The 23,026-nt window shown below is 39.6% G+C and overlaps 1 protein-coding gene across 9 annotated transcripts in view; it reads right to left on the bottom strand.

Annotated features, from left to right (window-relative positions):
- Window positions 1-323: 323 nt before the first annotated feature.
- Window positions 324-23,026, bottom strand: part of SCML2 (Scm polycomb group protein like 2) — a 73,549-nt gene continuing 50,846 nt past the window's right edge. For 8 of the 9 annotated variants that reach the window (XM_064474781.1, XM_064474772.1, XM_064474723.1 and 5 more), the window contains 7 exons: window positions 18,314-18,449; window positions 16,245-16,448; window positions 11,603-11,785; window positions 10,415-10,528; window positions 5,169-5,450; window positions 4,320-4,483; window positions 324-2,788 (listed from right to left, as the gene is read on the bottom strand). In XM_064474781.1, the coding sequence (XP_064330851.1) occupies window positions 2,663-2,788; window positions 4,320-4,483; window positions 5,169-5,450; window positions 10,415-10,528; window positions 11,603-11,785; window positions 16,245-16,448; window positions 18,314-18,449 (1,209 nt within the window). In that variant the 3' untranslated portion in view covers window positions 324-2,662. The remainder of the gene's footprint in view (window positions 2,789-4,319; window positions 4,484-5,168; window positions 5,451-10,414; window positions 10,529-11,602; window positions 11,786-16,244; window positions 16,449-18,313; window positions 18,450-23,026) is intronic. The other variant, XM_064474753.1, reaches the window with a different exon arrangement.

Genomic DNA, 23,026 nt, shown 5'->3' with positions numbered 1-23,026 from the left:
ACAAGACAAACAGTTTTTAGCAGTCTCTTCCCCTCAGTGGTTATATGAGAATTCTGTAAGCTCCAAGTGGCAAAATTATATCCAAAACTAAAGAGTTGAATATATTCCTAAGCTGTTCTTTTGAAATCATAGGCCAACCCATGTTCAAACATTAACTGCTTCAGATAAACGATGTTGGAATCGTTTTACCCTTTTGATTAGAACTTCCTTGCATCAGATGTTTACATGAACAGTGAAGAACTGCCAAAGGCTAGATAAGACAGCTACCCTCGCCTAGGCAAACAGCACTCACACATACGCACAATATCAAACAGAACAGAGAGTTACAACAATGAACAAAGTATTTTATTTTTGTTGATAGATAAGAACATCCCACTGAAAATAAGGAATAAAAAATAGATTCTGCTACAACACTTTGAACGCTTGAATCTCACGCTACAGCACGCAGTGAAATGCTGGTACTGCAACATCACAGTAATCCCTGCGCACATGGATGCACAGAAAGCCTTGAACAAATATTTATACCCATAATAGTGCCATGTACAAAAATGTCATTCCATAAAGGCCAAACAGAAAACTTAAACTTCTTTGTTCTTCTTACACCAATGGCAATGCAAAAATTGGAAACTGATTTTCAGTCAGTTACTTCCACTTAAATCACGTGAGATCTTTTTACACTGAAGAACTCTGCAATTCAGCATAATAAAGCATGGAAGAAATAAGGTATAAACAATATACTGAACATGAGGGGCATGATGTTTTCCTCAGTATATAACTAATTTTCATATGGTTACACCAACAATCAAGTCAGTATTTTCCTAACACAAAGAAAAAAAATTCTGCTTCTCCAATCAATGCTCTGACCTTTTCTTACTATAAAGAGCATGCCCGTATTACTCATCTAAGCATACATGCACCACAAAAGATATGCAAAACAAATCAATATAGATAACCTTTAGTGTCAAATGTCTAACGATGTAATAATAAAAACAATTCTCAAAGTCAAAATGACTTGCTAAATTAAAATTGCATTGCAGTCACTTAGACTAACAAAATCCTTGGACACTTGTGAGCCACAAAATGTATTATTTCGCAGCAGTATTTATGCTGAAACCTGAGGAGTATCAGACTATTAGTAAAGCAAGGCATTTTCAGAAAAGGAATTTGTAAAAAATACATTTATACTATACGCTTTCATATAAAAAGGCAGTAAGAAATATAATAAAACCTACCATTTTAGGACTACACCTTTCCTAGCAAATAGTTTTTATCACTTGCACTATTACATACAGTACATTCAGTTTCCTACAGAGAAAGTATATTTTCTTGTCCCTGATGTATATTCCAATTGGCAGTGACAACAAACTGCTTTATTATCACTACTCATTCTTGCAGCTTATATGAACAGCACCAATTTTACCCCAAAAAAGGGCTTATCAGTTACATAGTAGCACTTCCTTACAGGAAATATAAGCCCAAAACATTGGAACCAAACGCGTCTTTCCAGAATATATGGCTCAGAGCTAAGGGATGAATAACCAAGAGTATTGCATAGTACAGGGATCTCACCTGTATGAATAAACCCACTCTTTGATTGTTTGTCACCTTCTGACTCCAAGAACGGACAACAAATTAAACAGGTATTAATGAATATGAAAGTAGTACACAACTAAATTTACTGGTAAAAAAAAACAAAAAGAAATTGTACAGTCCTCTCTGGCACAGTGCAAAGTACACATTAAAAAACCGAATACATATGTACAGTGTGTATGTATATTTTTTTATATACATAGTATGTATTTCCCTGACATACACATGTATATATAAAAAGCATGAACACACATATCCATGCCAAACTTAGCAAAAAGATGGAATGCTTAAAATGTGGATGCGTTGTTCCAGTTAAAGCAGTCTGTCCCAGAAATGGCTGTTCATACAGCCAATATGCCAATATTTATTGCCTGCATAAATTGACAATATACCGTACATTTGTCCTCATAACTTACCAAAGGACTGATAAAACACACTTTATAAAAGCTTATATTCGTATTAAGCCCTCTCCTCCATAACCCTTCTCTCCCCACACCTCCATCCACCAGGACCAATTCATATGGCTATTCCCTTTATGGAAATCTAGGAAAAATAATCTAGAACAATATGCTAGAGTATTACCCTGCTGGAGGACCAGTCACAGGATTCACTACAAAAGATGAGATCTTCTATTTTAAATTTCTCTTGCAATATAAAAGTTTACAGCCACCCCTGTAAAAGTTAGTAACACCTGATGCTGGTTAGTTTTATTATTTTCCTTTGGGATTCAGCTGTTTTGGTTCTGAATATGAACACATTGGCTGAAGCCTGTAACACAGAACGTACTTTTCAGGATTCTGAGAGCACTGTTAACCAACCTGCCCGCCCCCAGTATGATCAACTGTCCTTCCCTGCAAACTTTCTGAAGCAGGTCACAAAATACTAGAACGTGATACAGTTCCCCCCCCCCACCCCCTGCCTTTATCCTGAATGTCATTTTTTACATTTTTAGAGCACTTTCCAAAAAATAAAGATGATTTATATCAGCAAAATAGCTTCAAATAAAGGCGACGGCCGTGAACCTGAGAGCTTAGTGTGATACGACCACACATATTTGTGGTATCCCCATTGGCTAGTACTTTCCTTGTTTAAGTCTTTCAATGTGGTAGCACAACTTTAGGGCAGGCCCCAGCTTCAGTCCCATATATTTCATTATCATATCACTCCTCAGTAAGAGTAGTGCCTTCCCATCAATTTCCTGCAAAAGGAAGAGAATAAAAACAACATACAACTACTTTAACAAGCTGCATGTTAAAACTGGAAAGTACGTTATACTTGTTTATACTGTAGTAAAAATTTCTCTGCTATATATAATATATAAACATATATCTAATATATAAAACAGCAACAGTATAATTTGATCTTTACAGATGGCCGCTGAAATTGAATTTATCTCAGTATTTGTTAATGTATGATTAAGGTATTTAGGAAATTAGAGTGAGTAAAAGAAACTGTCCAAACAGCCCTCAAAATTAGGTACCGGCTAGGGAAAAAAGGGAATGGGTCAAGGGAAAAAAACAAGAAGCTGCAAAGGAAGGTCTGTGCAGTTAGAGATTAAATGATCCAAGCGCTGAGGCCTTGCACTGAACCTTGAACACAGCTGTGGGAGGGTTCTGGCATGCGCATGCAAACAGTCACACGGAGGAAGGGGTTATAGGCCATCTAAATCTGTGAAATAAGACAGATCTATGTCCAGGTTAAACCCGACAGACTGTTAGGATCAAGACCAAGGACAACTTAGTCAGATTTCAATTGCCTGGTTGAGAAGCTGCTGAAATGTGGCAGTCCTAAACTCTTAGCAGCATTACATACTGTAGACAGGCAATTAGTTCCTTAAAACACCATGAAGAAAACCACGCTTTTTTTTTTTTTTTAAACATAAACCTGACAAAACAAGTGACATTTAGTCGTGTTATACAACTAAGAACAAAACATAAGACAGGACACTCCTTTAAAACTTATTTTGAGTTCTCCTTCCAATCCAGCTGACTGAGATTTAACTGTTAGTAGGAGCTGGTGCAGAACAAGGGTGAAATACTACCAAAGAGAAAGCCAACCTCTTTTTGGAGGGCCGTATATACAATAAAATAAGAAAGCAGCTCTTTGCTGAGCAACCTGCCACAGAAAAGCAGAGTGAGAAGGAAGAGGGGAGACCAAAAACAGCACAGAGAAACTGACACAGTTTATCTCTCTAAATACAACATCTGGTTAGATCTTATGAAACCCTACATATTGTTTTTCCAAACAGATGAATTCAACATTTCAATTGATTCTCTGAATTTTAGTATTAATGACCAAGTGTAACACTAGTGAGGCCTAACAGCATCTCTGCTTCAGGATAATCAGTCTCCAAAACAGACGACACCTAAGACAGTCTACGTAGGCCAAACACCCCATATGGTACATGAGAATGCCATCTTCTCTAGAGGTACCAGGGATGTCAGGGGTACCAAGGATGCCGGCCATTAGAACTTGAATGCTTCCAGTACTGGCGTTATTCCATATAAGCTGGAAAGCAGTGGGTATTTACTGTAGTCGAACAAGACTGGAACACAGAGAAAATATACTGCAGGAGCTTCAGGTGGAAAAACCATTTTCAGCCTCCCTCTAATATACGAGTAGAGTCTGTTCTACCGTCAGTTGCAAATAGAGTGATAGACACGAAAGCTGTATTTTAAGAGATTAACACGACACACAATCTACTAGAACAGAATTGATATGCATCATACATGTCTCCTAAAGAGTTCTGCATGTGGAGCAAGTGCCTGTGGATCAGCTTCTTTCACAAAACTCATTACTTCCTCTATCGACCAGGTAGAAGGATCTTTATTCAGTATTCTTGAAGGTTCCCTTTTTAGTGAATTCAGATCCGGTCCGGTTGTGGAACTTGCAGCTTTTAGTATAAAAATATTGTGAAAGGAAGACGTTTCACTTCATTTTATATAAGACATTCTTAATAGTAACATGCAGCTTTTATTATGCATTCTTTGCAATATATTAAAATGAAAGATGTTTTCTTCTCCTCCAAATAATATTGAACTGTTTCATTTGTCTTTAAGTGCCTTATATAACCGCAAATATTTAGATCAGCATAAACGTTAGCACTATGACATACCTAGAGGGATTAGTTCAACTTGTACTTGGCTCCTAGGTCCCAACGTGCCATTAATTGGGAATGTGGCAACGGCAAGTTAAGCTGTGCAAACAGAGGGAGGTGCAGGAGGAAACCCTTTCCCCATATTTCAGCAACACAGTAATAGTTGATAAGGTGCTCAGGAAGTGAACTGCATATAACTAGCCCTCCTTGGTCTGGCCTGCTGCAGGCTCCGTAACAGCAGAGAGAGGAAGGTGCAGCAGGTAAGACCCCCTGCCCCTCACTTGCACCACAGTATTAGTTCTAACAGGCTTAAGTTCTGCATTTGCAGTTACATTAGCAAGCCTGACATGCTTGGCAGCAGCACATTTCACTCCATATGCAAGCTTTTCTACAGCAAAGAACTTCTTTACACGTAACTCTTGGACATTGTACGTTAATAAAAGAAGTTATATACTTCGGAAAGCTCAGTTATATAGCATACCTTCAATCCGCCTCTGTATTCGATTCCTACTAACTTCATAGTAACCACTGCTCCCAGCAGAGCTCAAGGACAGCCTGTGCAGGACTGGGGCTGAATTTGAGGTAGCAGTCACTGGCTGAAGGGAATTTCTGTAATAAGTTGCACTCGCTGAAGTACGATATTCCGTGGAATTTCGACGGGTTGGGCTTGAAGGATTTACAGAACTAAGTGCAGAATCCATAGAGTCCTCAGAAAACCTGTGTTCTTTGGAAGTGCTGTTTTCTTCTATAGGTAATGTTTCTGCTACACAAAAAGCAAGTATCAATATGTTCAAAGTGATGGACATTATACCTTCGTTATTTAACTCCTTGCTATATTCTCTTGAAGACACAGACAGGTTGTAAACCTGTTAATAAATCTCCTGTGAGGCAATCACTGCTGCTGAATGTTTGCCCCTTTTCTTCAAGTAATCTTTGGGCTCTTGCTGTATTTTTAAAACATTTTTTGTAGCAAAAGATTTGATATGTCAGGTTTGAGACAGTCTTGCATAAATCATTTCAGTTGTATTTGTTAAATACTATGAACAGGGAAGTGACAGAGGAATTTTTCCTGGGTAGAAGTGATAATAGTGATACATCAAGCAATCTTAATCAAGCATTTTCATTATCAATTTTTAAACATATTCTCAAAAAGCTAACCGTTAAGAGTGTGTTATGTTTATCTTGCAAGAAATTTTTCATAGAAATAAAAAGTCTTGTGTTAACTAACAATTGTTTAATTTGTTCTAAACAGCAGAGGGAGTCACTAACTTCATAAACAAAACAAGTGGACGATTATCATCTCTAGATCCCAAAACGTTCAGACACAGAGGCTGAGGCTGTCATTAAAAATGGAACAGGTTCAGGCAAAGCCACAGAAGATTCTGAGTGCCAGGTACAGCACACTGACACAACTCATTTTGACCACAACACTGTATCTACATACAGTTAGCTCTTTGCACAGGGCAGGGTCTAGGAGCATGGACTCTCAAAGCTAAAGGTACATGAAAGTTACTGAACCCACTGAGCAAGGTTTTAAAAAAAAAATAAATCAGGTTGCAGGAAGGAAGTACGACAACATTCCCCCTTTCTAGTTCTTATCACTTATCAGCTAATTTGTACTCTTCGAAACACAAACAAGAACACTTAGAAGACTTGTGAATTTTTAGAGCCTGTCAATACTGTTTCTAAGCCAGATGAGCAGAATTCGGTGGGTCTCTTTCCCTGTACATTGAAACAGGAGCCAGGTTTGCTTGATCACTGAAAATTCCACTCTCAGTCAAATGAATTCGGGTCTGATTGGGAGAAACATGCTGGGGGGGACAGACAGGGGGGACGACACCAAACCCCAGATCAGTGAGGACACCACTCCATCCTCTAGCTATCATACGTATTCTCTGTTTGCATCAGGCCAATATCTAGCCCAAGAAAGAAGTTGGAAGCATGATGTACAAATCTGCATGAAACCAATGCTGCTTTGGCAGGAGAGTTAAGAGCTGGAAAATATAGCTAACAGGTTCACAGAAGTGTAAACCCCACACTACCATCTTGAAAATTACTCTACTGAAGTTATAAAACATATACTAGTGAAGCATCATACTCTTTGGGATAAGAACTGGTATGTTCTGTGAAACAAGTTCCTGAAATAAGCTTTTCACTACCCTTCTTCCATGACAGCTTTCAAGAATTTCTCAGGTGAATACCCAATTAAAACTAGAGGAAGAGTATTTTTCTAAAAAACCCAGTGAGCTTCTCAAGCACATTTTCAACGTGCTTCATGAGGCCTTAGATTGTCTGCTGAAACCTGTTAAAAAGTGGAGTACAGCAAGCAACTGTTAGTGTATTTTGGTCTTCAAAGAGCATAATCCTGAACAAAGGCACTCACAGAGCCAGCTCCCTACTTAGTGAATTTGGTAATGCAAGATCTGCAAGACAATGTAACATCTTTTACTAAACTTGACAGTCATGGGATGAAGCAACTTTTATGGACACAAGCCCTTCTCTTTCACATATACAACTCTCAAAACAACCACTGCAAAACTTTCTAGATTGTTAGATTTGAATCACAACAGCAAAGCAGTGGCTACTGAGGTTTTCAAATAAAACAAACAAGAAAACTAACTTCTTTACACTGGTCAGCTTGAAGTAGTTGCAGCAACTTATAAAATGAAAACCAAAAGCCATCACTCTATGGAATTTCAGAGAGACTTTAAGAGGTGAGTCTATGATACACACTATAAAATCAAAGGGTAGCCAACCAAGGGAAAATCAGAACTGTAGAGAATGAAACCACTAACAGAAATCTCAGTCCAGGACCAAAAGGCAGAGGTGATACTTTAAACAGTTACCGCAGAGCTGTAAGGAGCCTAAGGTTTAACTGACTGTAGATTCAGATTTCCGAAGTCTTGAAAGGTAGGATGAAACAATGGAGACAATACCCGCCAGCAGAAGGTTTCTACTAGAGTATTCAAGCATGTATCAACCAACTCCATGTAATGTCTTAAGAAAAAACCTTTTTGTAGTTATAGTAAACAAGCAGAGGTCCCAAATATATATTTTTTAAATTGTCATTTTACATCATTCTTTTCAAGACGCCTGAAGACACAAAGATTGACATTTACTATATTACAAAAGGATTTAATTGTATTTATTCCAATAACATACCAAATTTCTCTCTGATATTATATATCCTAAAGTCAACAATAGTAAATAGGGCTGGGAAAGATCAACTCTGCTTTCCTTCCCCCCCCAAGATATCAGCATTTGAATTTATCTGACTGTAACTTCTCAATTCACATACACAAGGTGGAAAAGCTGGGATATTTCCCAGGGCCATCATCTTTTAGAGAAGGTGTTTCTGTTCAGCAACTATAGTGTCCAATCCACTTCCCCTTCCATCCATCTAGCTTCTCTACAAACAAAATGCAGCTGCAGCCTTATCGATGAAGTAGTCCACTGGTATGACAGCTGATTCAAAAATCGGCGCCTAGTAAATGGAGCTGTGCATGGAGCAACAAGCGACGCATTTCTCCCTCCTCAACATTTTAAGCAGTTGTGAATGATGGTGGTATGGAAAGAGACAGGAGGTTCCACTGCAGAATGCCTGATCTCTGGGTAGATTAATAGAAGGCCTTATGTTTCAGATGTAAGGATGACAGACTGTTGAAACACTGAAGGCCTTAGCACAAATTGGACTTTTTGTTTTCTTGAAGCTCCTCTGGGAACTAGAAGCCAGTTGTTCTGCCTCATACATAACGGGAATGATGTCATCAGCCACAGTAGTAAGAACACTTTGTTTCCAGGGGGAGGAAGACCGAGTTACTCCCCCCGCCCTTATCTTTCATAACTTTAGGAAGAAACTGTTAGTGAGCAGGAAAGACAGCAAAATCTGCAAAACATATCCCTGAGCAGATCAGAAGGAAAATGAGCTGTTTGAAAGATCCTTTCCCACACTTACTCCATTTTGCCTTCGAATGATATTTCAAAACAGCTATTTCAAGACAACTATGTCTCAATGGAACCAGCACTTTTTGGGGGCAGATCTTTCTTGCTAACCAACCCATGACTGACCGCTATAAAATTACCTCCAGATTTTCAGCAGAGGACATTGCCCTAATGGGAAACACACACCACTAGAGAACACTTTGCCTCTTGAAATGCACAGAGCACAAATTCAAAACCTCTGAAACCATGGCAAAACACTTATTTTAATTCTTTTTTATCCAAGTAACTACACTTTATTATGAACTATTGATCTTAAAATGTATTTTAAGGAGTACGCTGACTTCATCTGTAAAAGAGATCCATTAGCAGACAAGGATTAAAAAACAGTATGTGCATGCATGTTTACTTTGAGGAAGATTTCTTACTGGAACAGTTGTTTTGCTTCAACTGAAACAACTTCCTTTGAGTACAATTAAGTGCTCTACACTTATTAAGTTACCTAACAGAAATATCCAACTTAGGTGTACGATATATCTGTGGAATTAAGCCAGTACTTCTTTTGGAAAGACACAGAAATCAATCATCAATGCAGACCTGTATTTCCTGCTGCTGTTATTCTATACAAAGAAGTGAATACGCTACATATATATAAAATAATAAGACATACCATTTTAAATAAGCTATCGTTTTCAACATTTTAATTTTATATCCTTTCCTGCTTTAGCTGTAGTCCTATGACTTTTTCTGTGCAGATCAAAAAGAGGCCATTCTGCCCCCACTGATGCTAATACACACAAAATAACCCCAAGCTCTCCAAAAAGAATTTTAAAAAAGAATATGAAAGAAGAATTCATTAACCCCCATCGTATTTCAAAAAAGCCTTTGGAAATGCTGTGCAAACATAACTTTTTTTTTTGCTGCAAGATGTATCAGATGGGATGAGTCAACATCAAGTTACTATGGCTTAACCAGTTAAGTAGCAAATGCAGGGTAAAAAAACCCACATTTTCCTAAGTCTCACTGAAGTTTAAATCTAGATCCTTTACTTCACATTTGAGGCAGACTACGACTAGACATGCTCAGATATTGCAGCTGAGCTGCAGTGCAGGGAAAGGTGCTATTCATCAGTGAGCTAAATCAATCTAACAGCCGGCTGCCACAAGGAGGCTTCACTGCTCCCCTGGCCACGGCTGCATTTTAATCAACCCTTCCCTGTGCTCATCCGAGTCCACAGTGAGTCAGTCCAGAGAAGTAAACTGCGAACTACTCTTCGCTTCAGTGTGCTTAAGCTCACTGGTTCAAGCTCACCACCCAGCTGGGGGGCCTGGGACCCACTGCAGGAACAAGGAGGCAAGGAAAGCAGGAGCAGCACAACTTTCAGGGGCAGCTAGCCATAAACTCAGCTGAAGAGTATCATCAAGCCATACCCTTACTCACCCCAGCCTAGAATTATTAAGGGTTGCTTCCAATTTATCTCCCAACTCATTTCGAGGCAATTTGTTTCTAAATAGCCAGGAATGAAGCATAAGGCTCCACCCGTCACCTATTTGCCTGAGCCTCTTCGCAGAAAAGGCTAGCAGGTTTAGGAGAAGGACTGATGGAACTTGCAGTAGATCTTCCCTAAGCGCAAAATCTGTGCCAGCGATCAATAATTAACATACTTTCACCCTGACCTGTCAAAGGCTAGAGACAAACCAGACACATACATCGAACTTGGTCCTTTTCGACTGGAAATACTAAAACCATAAATAATCCTCATATATAATCCTGACATAATGTAATTACCTTCAGATGGATGAGCATCATTTCTGGGAAGCTTAGGGGAAAGAGGGGCAGTATATGGTGGAGAGTCCTGAGAGTATCGTTTAGCACTCCTGTTTTCAGGTATTTCTTCTTTTGCTGTGAAGAGGAAAGTCACCACCTATTATTCTAGCATAAAGCTGCTCATGGGGAAAGTCCAGTGACAAAACCAAAGACATATATCAGCCATCCACCAGGTTACAGTTCAATTTCTTGTGCCACACGAACTCAAGTCATTTCAATACCAACTTTCAAAGCTGAACTACAGCTTAGTTTATGCTGTCATTACCCAAATTACCTTGACCAGGGCTACTTTTCTGAAGAGTTACAGCTAATGACTTGCATATGACAGACAGAATTATAAACATCATTTCTCAGGGGGTGTGTGTAAGAATATTTTATTTTTCAAAGCAGCACCTGGAAGACAGACTCAGCTATCAGACAGTTGTGAGGAAGCTTCACATCCCATATGCCCTGACATCAAGGTTTTCTCAGCTTTGGCTCCTGGTAACCCTCAGGCTGGGACTTGTAATACCAGGCCCTGCAAACAACCTGATGGGCAATCTTGCTCAAGCCATTTTGTTTCCCCCTCATTCTATGATCCCCGTTGGGCAGATGAAGATGTTGGTCTCATACAAAGTATCACAAGCAGCCACCTGCAAAACCCACCTTTTCTACTAGAAGACTGGACTGTACATAGCAGAATGTAAAATTTTTGGAGCCACCACTGGGTAAGGTGAATAAAAAGGGAAGAAAGGACCTTCTACTGGTGTAGGAGGGGCTAGATTGAATTTCCATTCAGGGCAAGCCCCTTCTCATAAGGCAGTAAGTATCTTTTTTTAAGTTTATTTTATGATCCAAACATAAATTTAACAAATGGAAGATGGAGTTTTGAGCTTGTCCATTTAGCAGTATCACAGTGGTACAATACATATGTTTCCTGGCTTGGCTACAGGAGGAGTTTGCTGAACAGAATGATTTCTGCACATGTGGTACGAGCTATCCCATCCTATCAAAGCACTACCACACTGGAACCAATTCACTAAGAACTGAAATGTATTCGTTCCAATCAATTCACATCATAGAAAGAAGGATTAAGAAGTTACAATTTATAAAGTTTCCACACTTCTCTAAAAATATCAGCACTTGAAAATAACAGTTGTTTAACAGTACCTGGTTTGCTCCTGTCATACTCCGTAGGACTATGTGCACATCCCATATAAGGGCTGAAAGGCTGGCTACTAAAGAGATTATCACACTGCAGGCTGTGGCAGAGTTTCTCCAAGAAGCGTAGGACAAATGATGCGCTGTTTACAGAAGGAAGATTGATGGCGTGCTTTTCTCCATCAAAGGAAGCTGTGAATAAGAAGATGATGTCAAACACCTCCCAAGCATCATGAAGTATAGTAAAACACCATCATTAACTTAAAGGAGAAGACATCCAGATTTTATTTAAACCGCACAAGACATGAGAGGAGTAAAAAAATCATTGTGGTAGTTTAGCAAATTTACATCCAAAGGACTGATTTTACCTTCATTTGGATCCATGCCAGTTTAAGTTTGCCCTGTGTGAACTTATTTTAATCAAATAATTTTGGATTCACACCAGCATAACAAAACTCACAACTATTCCCTCATCATCAAAACCTTACACGTAATTTCTGTTGTTCGCTTATAAAACGGCAAGCTGTCCACCACCTATTTGCAGGAGATAATACACAGAAGACCCTTTACAGTACTTGCTAAAAAAAAAAAAAAGGAAAAGAAAAAGAAAAAGAAAGGAAGCAAATAAGGTCAGGATATTTTTTCTCAGTTTCTAACTGAACTGAGCATACTTGTGGTAATGTGTTGGCATCCATTACCATTGAAAATCTGACTACAGAAACTGTTTTGCCATTTGCTATTTTATCACTAGAGAAAGCTATCCCGCTGTCAACACTACAGTGGTCAAGCCCCCATTTATTTCAACAGGAGCTAGGTGGCAGGGATACCACAACAGCCACAAATGGATCTGGTGTCTTTTAAACTGAGTCATTACAAAGAGCCTGGACATGTGCCTCTGTGTGTTACTTGTTGACCTCCTTCCTGGCCTCCCAGAGTGTTGCAGCTGATGATATTTTCCTCTTTTTTGGTGAAAATTAGTCAAGATTTTGAACAGACTCAATACTACCAATATACAGACAAATCATTACCATTACAGTAGCTGAAACTTTTATTTGCTTCTGATTAGAAAGACACGACAACAAAGCAGGAACAAACTTGTAACTTAAGCATAGGGCTAGAAAGAAATGGCATAAACACCAGGTTTATGCATCAATTTCTCTCCTTGGTTTTCAGCCTGTCACGCAGCTTTCTGTTGCTAACATAAGTTTCCAAATGATAAGCAGAGCTTTAAAGGATCGCATTTTGTTAGTAGCAGATGCATTTAAAGAAAAAAAAACAAACCACCATACCAGAAACGACAAGAAAGCACTTATTCACAGATCTGATTTAAGGAACATTTCCGTATTGTGTTACAAGAGAGACACATAATATATACAAACCAAAGAAAACGCCCAAGTTTAGCATATTTTAGGCTTCCTTAGAAAATCAGAAGTGTCAATTACTTACACTGTTGATGTAAGGAAGCTTCTGATTAGAGTTAATGCAAGTTAACCAGCTGGCACCAACGACAATGTGTTGCCTCTCTCATCTGCTTTCATGACGGACTGACCCAATGCAAGTGCTTAAAGTCTAAGAGTCACTACTACAGGGACAAATCCCAGACCAACATGTTTCCACGGCCCATTCCATTTTTCCAGGCTCCAGCATTCAAATGAAATGCTAATGATTCACAGTCCCACATGTGGCTCAGACACAAGGTCCTCTACCTCATGTTTGGGGAAGGGGTCTCTGAAGGCAAATTTTTGTTTGGAACTCAACCAGTTCTGGGGAGCAAATGGGCTGTGAGACCTAGCACAGCATGATCTCCTGACAAATTTACTGCAAGGTAGTAGTCAGCTACAACAAAAATTTAAAATGCTTTATAATAGCCTTACGGATCTTCTTATAGGACCTTGGGAAAAACACTTATTCTCCACACCTTAATTTCTCATTTTGAAAAGACGCACTGAAAACAACAATATTACCTTAGAGTGGTCAGGAGGGTAAAGCAAGAAACAACTGAGGCAATGTGACTGCCCCAGCAAGGCATACCATGGGAAATACCCACAAATAAAGATTCAGTGCAAACACAGCTCTCTTGTACTCTGAACGCCTGAGGGCAACCATACGGACTCTAAGCAAGGGTGTGGGATCCATATGCATAGGCTCAAGTGCCTGATCTGCTTGTCAACAACATAGGTCTCTTACTTCCTAGATAAATTCTAGGGGAAAAAATAAAAAGGAGTACTTCTGAGGTGAGATAACCTCAACCTTTAATGACAAATAATCAGGGGCTGGAGCTTGCATGTGCAATCCCAGCGCCCAGGATAAAGAGTTAGTCTCATTTCTTCACCTTCCATTGTGTAAGGATGTTTTAAATACCAAGCTCAAGCCGGAAGAAAGGCCGAGAGCTAAACTATCAGGAGAAATGTCTATGTCTTTGATAGTGCAGAAGCTCACCCAAGAGTCTGATTTTAATTCTCTGCTTGAAGAGATTTATCTGAGCCTCAGTCTATTTCATCCCACCAAATGCCATAGTCTCTGCACTACAAGGAGAAAAAATGGCCTGACACCACCACTACCATTAGTGGGCTTGATAACCAAGCCTTTAATTTCCCTTCAGTTGTATCTGCCTGAATTGATGCTGATTTTCCATCAAGCAAAAATAAAATAGTTTGTGCTTTTGTTTGAGCATTAAAGATGGAAAAAAAATCCTAAATTCAATTCTATTCAAAACAATTATTTTCTTTGGCAACTGAACCAAAAGAACCCACTAATTATTCACATGTATTCTAGCACGATTATTTTATCCATGTCCTGATCAGCATACAGTTTCTTCCTACAGCAGGTATAAGATTCATCATGAAAGTATCAGTCCACAAAAGATTTAGATTTCTTAGATTATTCTCTGCTGCAACATATTATTTTTATCAGTCTAAAAAGAAAAAAAACATTAAACCAAAAAAACCAAACCACACTCCAAAAACACTTTCAAACAAAAACTCTATGAGAAAACACTCACACAATTTCATTCTGTAATTCCTCATTTTATTCTGCTGTAGCTTTCCTCTTCTTTACTGCAACCAGCTGTCCATGTAAACAATGTGCTACATTAACCTAAGTCACATTTTGTGCTTCCCAAAATACATCACACACAAATTTTTGATAAAATGACAGGGCGTGTTTGCTCACTCGCTTCTCAGCAACCTGTTTGACAAGCTGATGAGAAGACGAGAGCCCAAGAACACCGGAAACCCACTGGGGTCTTGCACCTCGCTATCACCTGGACCAAGACTCTGCCTCAGGAGCAGCCCACATCGCCAAGTTCCTCAAATCCAGGGCTACACACCTGGTTTCTCTGAATCCAGGCCTTGGGGTGAAGCCAGGTGCAGAACAGTAATTCTTTTTTGTTCAGAAATTTTGAATGTAAACAAACCATAACTTCACAAAGATTCTGAAATTTCTCTCCCCTCTGTGAAAGAATTATTTTCAACTACTCAGTCACAGCCCAGATACGCTACTGGCCTACGATTTAGTCCTTCACAATAAACAATCACAAACTGAATACTGGCAATGCACATCTCGGTATATTTTGTGCAAGAAAATTGACTTGTCTGAATTAGGTACACCGAGGTATTACTAACGTAATAAACTTTCATATATATTGCAAAAGTAAAGCAATATGGGTTTCAAAACCACATGCACAGAATGCCATTAAACCTTTACTACACAAGAGAGAAGCAGCATCCGTTTTGTGAATAAACTCGTAGGCACACATAAGCAAGGCTTACTGTAGTTCTGCTATACGCAGGTCGGGGTGCTGCTTTTTAAATGTTGTTAAACAGCAACATCTTTATAAGGATTTAATTAAACCTGTATTCCACTAATCATCTTTCACATCTGGTGTTAATGTAAGGAGATTAAAGTAACGCAAAGTCTTTTTATCGTCAGTGATGGAATTATGAGTTGATGTGCTAACTGCTACATAGAATATTTCTTAGCCTAGAAGGAAAAAAAAATGTCAAGCAGCAGCTATTCAGTTTGAGATATAGAGATAATTTATCTGGAGATCTGCCATTAATATGTAGCAGAAATAAACCTATTCCATAATAGGGGACATAGGTGGATGAACACTGACCTAAGAGACTGCTACAATTCTAGGGAACAGGGGAAGGGAAGAAGCAGCGACTTCAACATGTGGAATCGCTTGCCTGGAAGCTAAAGAGATTAGTTTGAAACTTTTCACCCACTTGGTGAAGGCATTAAGAACACAAACACTATGTATGGATAAGATTATGCGAATGACTTGAATTAATAAAGCTGATATTTCACTTATACTGAGTTTACTTGACAAATGTTTGGCTACAGCTGCTAAATGAGATGCACGAGCTCTACTTAGTATAAGAATCTAACTGTACTGTGCACATGTAATTTAACACTGCTATTGCTAAACTCTAATATAAAGAATTGTTCAAATCATCCTGGACCCAGAGTGAGATAAATCACACACCACCAATACTCTCTCAGTAAAGGAGTTCACAAGTATGTTCTTGACTGTGCTTAAATAGTTACAAAAGTAATATAAACTCATTGCAGCTACTTCAGTTCTTCTGCCCTACCTCAAGTTCGCAACCAAGCGAAGAAACAGGAGAAACAAAACATCTTCACATACCAGTTATCATTTCTCCTCCATGATGGCCAGATTTCAGAAATCCAAAGACTGTTTTGGATTGATAGGCACAATCCACGCAAGCCTGTACAGCCTGCTGAAGTACCACATTGACAGGACCTGGTCCAAAGTGATCTGGAAGCTGCTGAACCTTCTTCTTATCCAGGTGAGGCCCAGAATTTCCATGCTTGTTGACATAAACACACACTGAAAAAGAACAAGCTGTATTTACTGCCAAGGAACTAAGACATGTTCCCAAGCTAGAACTGCAAACCATCTTTTTAGTTTTAATCTTGAGGAAAAGATGAGCCGGTTAACCCAAGAAGCTGAACATGCATATGTACTTTCAGAGCATGTGAAAAGTGCTCTCTTCTATCAAGGTTCTCCTGCCTGAGTCCTAAACCCACGTCATAAAGGTCTCTGAAGCCCTTCCCTACCCCACTAATATAACAAAGCTTTCATAATCTGTGCTTATATTTTACTTTGATTATTCTCTGTTCATACATTAGTTCCAATAAAGTAAGAATTACTGGCAGGTACTCTAAATTACCAAGATGGGATTCTAAAAAGCTGGCCTTACCGAGTTACTGCTCTAATTTTTCTTCTATTTGAGAAGCTGCAACAAAGACAACCCTATGGTGTATACCTACCACTGATGCTCACTCTGAAGCACCCATATAGCATTAATGTGTGTATGATTAACGTCCTATGTGCATGTACAATGGCTACTCGAGGTCTGTACCTTCAGAAGCCCCAAACCACTCACGTAAGACTTGCACGCTGCAGCTTGGCATTCTCTGCTAAAAGGTTAGCACAAACCAATCAAATAGGACTTTGGATGTACTTTTTCTAGAGACTATGCAAAACTCTTTCAAAAGGAAAGAGCAGCAAGGCAGAAAACTGGAAAAAGCTGTAACTGAAGGTTGTTTTTTTTTCTTTTTGGCCTTGGCTGTCACATGACCAGGAATGCACCCAAGACATTATTACAGCTTAATGAAATATGTGCCTCTGTGGTGATTGAGCAGACAATCTAAGCATTCTATTATACAGAAGACTGCCATATTGTCTGAACTGTAGTATTATTTGGGCTTATTAAAAACCTGGATTTTTAAAATTCAAATATTTCTCTAGATGTTTTAATGATCTTATGTCTTCATGCATATCTGTTCACTTTCTGATGCCTGCAAATTGGAGGAAACACATTTGTACAAATTATCAAAGATACAAATCGGCAAAAATAGTTTTCATGTCTGGTCTCAACAACAACTGCTTCCTGAAAGGTTTGTTTTCCTAGGAAGCACATACATATTTTCCCCTCATCCATGACTGAAGCTGGGAGTATGAAGAGCCTGACAACTTCTATCATAAAACCAGTTTTTAAATGTAAAAAAGCACCCCAAACAAAATTATCATAATATATGGAGCTTTTAGAAAGTTCTGAGATTTCAGTTGACAGCATACAAATTGTTTCACTACAGGGTTACAAGTTCCTCAATGAGTTACTTCATCAACTAGCTTATTTCTCTTTTGCCAACCCTTTTCAAGATACATTTCATTATATTTCAGAAACAAGCAAACAAAAGAGGAAGGAGGAATGTATGTCCTCTGATTGCCTTTACTTGGTTTAAACAGTTTGAGTTGTTTCTTTTAATGTGAGACTATACAGAGATAAAAATCTCTATTTTGTTATATTACAGTACAGCCTGCATGATATCAGACTGTCATATGGGTTTTTAGATACATCTATTCCCATTTCATACATTAAGGAGTGGGACAGACATGAAAGAACTGTACAGTTTCCTTATTCAGACAGGAACAAACTGCCAGGACTAGCAGATCTATCAAAAGCGCCTGTGCTCCAGCACTTCTTGCTATAATGCAGGCATCAAAATACTAGTTCTGCAAAGTAACACTGGCACCTACAAATATCTTTAAAAAATAAGGTAGCTGGATAATGATTTACAATAATAAGTTTGCAGTACATTTTCCATAAAACGACACTACACGTTTGCTTGGAATGGAAGCCATTTCACACCAAAAATGTCATTAATTTTTTTTTCTTTGTCTTTTACCTGTGGATATAACTGCTGCAGTTGCACCAGACAAAATAACTCCATCTTTAAGTATCTGCGTAGGGCCACTGTTCCCCTCAGGAGAAGAATGAGGAGAAGGAGATGCAGGAGTCAGCTGTTCTGGCAAGATTTTTTTCTGTTTAGAGAAAAAACCCAAAGTCAAAGTGTTTAATGCTTTTTTAAGGAGTCTGCAAAACCTTCCTGCTCAGTTACCGTCTTAGTGAATGTGTGTGGTTCCTCATTACAGAAGTACTACACACAGCAGAGAAGATAAAGTCCAGGAAAGGAACACCAGAAACTGTCAGTGTGCATTTACAGCTACTTAAGTAAGGCAGTGGAAGACAAATTACTTAAAGAGGAGCCCACCTTTATCTAAAAAGTGGGAAAAGAATGAACTTTATATACTAACTCATGACCCTTCTAAATCTCTGGAAGCACAGAAGAGGTGTTTTAGATTGTTTTCCTGTCCATACCCTTCCAATCATCTGGGTTTATCACAGCTCAAGTCAGTTAGCCAAGCTATGTATATATTCCCATATAAAATCTGAGTCACATCTGGGTGTCAACTTTACAGTGCACCTAGATTTTTTCCCCCCAGCTTGTTTCAAAGGGGCTGAAATTCTCAAGTAATCACTTTCAGGAATTGGTGCTTTACTCAAGATATCAAATAAACCAGTAGTAAAAATCCAGTCATGTGGGTTGCCAAAACCTTCTCCTTTCCCAAACCAAACTTATATGCAGTTTGTCATATGACAGACAACCAGAGTTTGCAGCACAAAAATGTAGAAATTAGTCAGTGTGCATTACCTTCCACCTGAGGAAAGGAGAATTTTGTTGTAATTTGGTTTGGACTGAGATTTAGAAAAGGGACATGCACAAGGAAGGCATTTCTAATGTGCTTTGACATACTATGAAAATACATGGAAATAAAAGAAATAATGAATTGGAGAAAATGTCATCACCTCTCCCTTCACCATTTATTCTTGCATGAGAACAGATTATGTTCTCATTCTCTTACCTACCAAAAAAAATTAGGAATATAAGACATTAGCCAAGGTCTTGACACTGCTGAAAAAGCCTCTGCTCTGAAGGCAGCAGAGACTTGGCAACTCATGTGGTAAGGATTTACTGCTAAAATTGATCTATAGTGAAGTGAAAATTCAGTCAAGTTGCTATGGAAGACTAAGCCCTTTTCCATTCAGCAATACTCATCCTTTACACTTTTAGAAGCAGCGTATTTTCCAAAGAATATAATAAAAATCATGTAGAAAACAATCAAAATATACGCCTTCCTAAAAGCAGCGGTGCTTAACTTCTTCACAACACCTATAAAGAATAAATTAACTTTTTTCCTGAAATCCACTTTAAATAAAATTTCTGTGCCCCTTACAGTTCAGAGAAGACAGGTTTGGCTGCAGAAACTACTTGACAATATGGCACGGGATAGAATCGCCACGACCATAAGGAATAGACTGCCAAGGCTTGCCATTGCACTGTGAATGAGACGAGGTGGCTCAGGTCAGACACTGAACCAAGCAGTGATGTATTACTTGTCAGGAATGGCCTATGTATCTTAGCATTGGGTGACAGAAAGGTCTCTCTCCAGTCTTAATACAGAGAACAAAAATGCACTTGGGAAGCTTGAGCTTTTGATCTGAAGCCTGACATTCCTGAAGGCCCCTCTGGAGCGGGGACTCTTTGGGGGGCAGTTGTCTGTCACCACGCTGCAAAATATGGGTGGTCGAGTTTACAGGAAAGAGGAGGAAATGGGAGAAATGTAAGCATGAAAACAAAATACAAACACTAAACTGTAAGACAGAGGAATTACCTGCCCTCCACACTAACACGTAAGCGTGGTGAGGCTAGTCAGCCATTTCCTACCTTCTCCCTCAGAAGGAGGAAAGAGCATGCGTTTTAGAAATACAGCACATTATGCTTGCTCAGCTGAGGTTCTCATTTTGCAACCCCAAACTGGCAAGCAGCAAACTGCGATCCCAAAGCCATGCTGTTTCACGAGGCAGGCCACGTTCCCAGCTGGGCTAACCACGTTTGCTTGGTCAGGGTGTCACCATCTGGCCCCTGCCAGCTGGGTGAGCACGCCAGCTCCGTCTGCCTGCAGAGAGAACTGCTCACAGTCTGGCACCACATGGTCAACTTCACAGGCTTTACCTTGATGCCTAAAAACTCTCTTCTTCTGGGGTTGAACTTAGGGCTGTGATACACACTCAGACCAAGGCACTTCCTCAAGAAATTCTGGAAGGAATTCTTTGCATTTTTATGCAAAGTGTACTTTTAAAAATAATGAAGGAGATGTAAAGAGATTTATTCTTCATTATGACAGAGTAAAAACCACACAGTGCAAACCAGGGGAGACAAATGGAAAACAAAACCCAACATGCATCTCCTACACAGGAGCTTAAGAAACTTTTAAATAAAGGAGAAAAATGACAGAACAGCTCAATGTTCCTAGCTGTACAATAAAAATTAATACCTGAACAATGATAAACATTGCAGCATAACAAACTTAACGGGGCAAAGAAAGTAAAACAGCTCTACAGTTCAGTATGAGGCATAACCCAATCTCCCTAAATACACAGGTTTTGAACCATCACATAGCTAGCTCACACTTGAAGGACAATTACTTAGCCTGAAATCTGGAGGGTTTTTTGTATTGGACTTGAGAGGGGAAAAGGGAAAAAAACAAAGGCACTTTCAAATCTCTAGGCACATACCACTTGCATTATATTTGTGTATGCACTGTAAGGTATACAGGCTGTATAGCGCTCCATGTCAGATACACCATCTGTGCAGAACTCCCACAAAGCCATTTCCTCTCTTCACCGTTATGCTAACAGGTATAACGGTCCAAAGAAGAGTTTGCACAGATGTATAACATGTTGACAATTTAACCACTTACCAAAGAGATAACAACCTTCCATGGATTCTCAAAAGGAGCTAATTTTCGAAGCTTTTAACACAAATATTAATGTAATAAAACTCTCAAGTTAGATATATCAAACTTAGATTCTGCAAAACCTAACTCTTAGTTGCCTGGTCCCACAGAGGAAATCAGGACTGTGTAGAGGTACCTCAGATTCACTGCCTCAAGACAGGGAGTGTCAGCACTAACCCCCATTCCCCAAGCAAATCCCCTCAAGTACCTCACACAGACCAGGTGCCAAATGCAGTGCTCCAAGCAGACAGTTTCAGACACCCAGCCCAGAAGCCTCCTCTAAGGGTGAGATGCCTCCGAGTATTCTTTCAAAGGATACACAAAGCCTCTCAATTTCTTTTTCATGAGACACAGAAAACAAAACTCTTACATGAACATGCGCATCCTGACATACCGGAGTACATCCTTAAGATATGAAAGTCTAGTATTCAACGTTCTCCTTTAAAACCCCCTGGACTTATGGAGAACACCCCATCCACCAGCTGAGTCTGGATGAAAGCACCTTCTCCTCTTTAATCTGTGTCTCTGTGCACTTTTATACACCAAGCAAGAGAGAAAGCTGAAGACCAGTTGCATCAGCAGCCTACCAGTTTGGATGCCCAACTGGAAGGGGCAAGCAGCAAAGGAGACAGCGCTCGCCTTTCAATTTCTGGTCCCCAGAATAACTTCTTACCTTGCGGTCATCATTTCCACAAAGTGCCTGCTTCCAGTTTTGTGCCTTTTGGGTACACTCTAATAATGTTACTTCACTAGCACTTTTCACTGATCAGCACTGTCACTGAAGGGAGAAGTCCCCCCTGCACCATTACTCTACTCCTTCCCACACATTACTAGCAATAGAACCCATAGCCCACAGTGATCCCAACTGGAGGAGAAAAACTCCCAAAATTCAACTTTTTGAAACTTGGGGGCAGGAGGGGATCCGGAAAAACAATGCCCCCCACTCTCCCATTGTTGCTAATGCAAAGGAGGGAGGAGAACAGGGACAGACACGAATTGTCTGGTGAAAGCCACTACTCTTTGACAGCCTGCAGTGGTGAACAAGCCTCAGAAAATAGATTGTACTTCTACAGCAATTCAAATTGCCCTAAATCTTCCCTGCTGTGATCCTATCCTTCCTTGCAGCAGCTGTAGCATTTGTGCTTTTTTGGCATGGAGCAGACAAAGAAGGAAGTAAGAGGGACTGATGCTCGGTTAGTTATTTACCACTTTAGCTCACTCTGGGACTGTTTACCCACCGGTGTTGGTGTCATGTGGGAGCGGGAAGGAGGGGTTACAGCAGTGCTCATTTGTACCTGATCAAACAGCTCCAGAGGAGCTGAAGCTGGAGGCAGCTGACAACACTCCAGGTCTGGCTCAGCTTGGCAGGGAGAAAAGTGGAATGGCATCACATCTTTCACACCAGGGCAGAATTAGGCCCACACCTGGAGAAACGCATTGCCTCAAAAGAAGCTTCCTCCTTCATGCTAGTATCTCCAGGATTAGGGGGCATCCAAGAGATCCATTTTGCAAATCCAGCTGTATGCTTAACATGCCTAAATTCTGCAACAAAGCCCTCGCTGCTCCTAATCCTTTGTTTCTAAACACGAAACAAAAAAAAACAAAAAACAAAAAACACCCCAAAAACCAAACAAACATATGCAAACTCTCTATATATGGTTCAGTAACAAAATAACCCAGACTAAAAAGCCTAAAGGTTTCCCTGGCTCTTGTAATTTTACTGGAAATGGCCATTCCAGAACAGTATTTTTCAACACTAG

The sequence above is a fragment of the Phalacrocorax carbo genome, chromosome 1 (genome assembly GCF_963921805.1).
Source record: "Phalacrocorax carbo chromosome 1, bPhaCar2.1, whole genome shotgun sequence".
NCBI lineage: Eukaryota > Metazoa > Chordata > Aves > Suliformes > Phalacrocoracidae > Phalacrocorax > Phalacrocorax carbo.
Note: the sequence above shows the minus strand (reverse complement) of the source record. Positions and strands in the feature narration are given on the sequence as shown.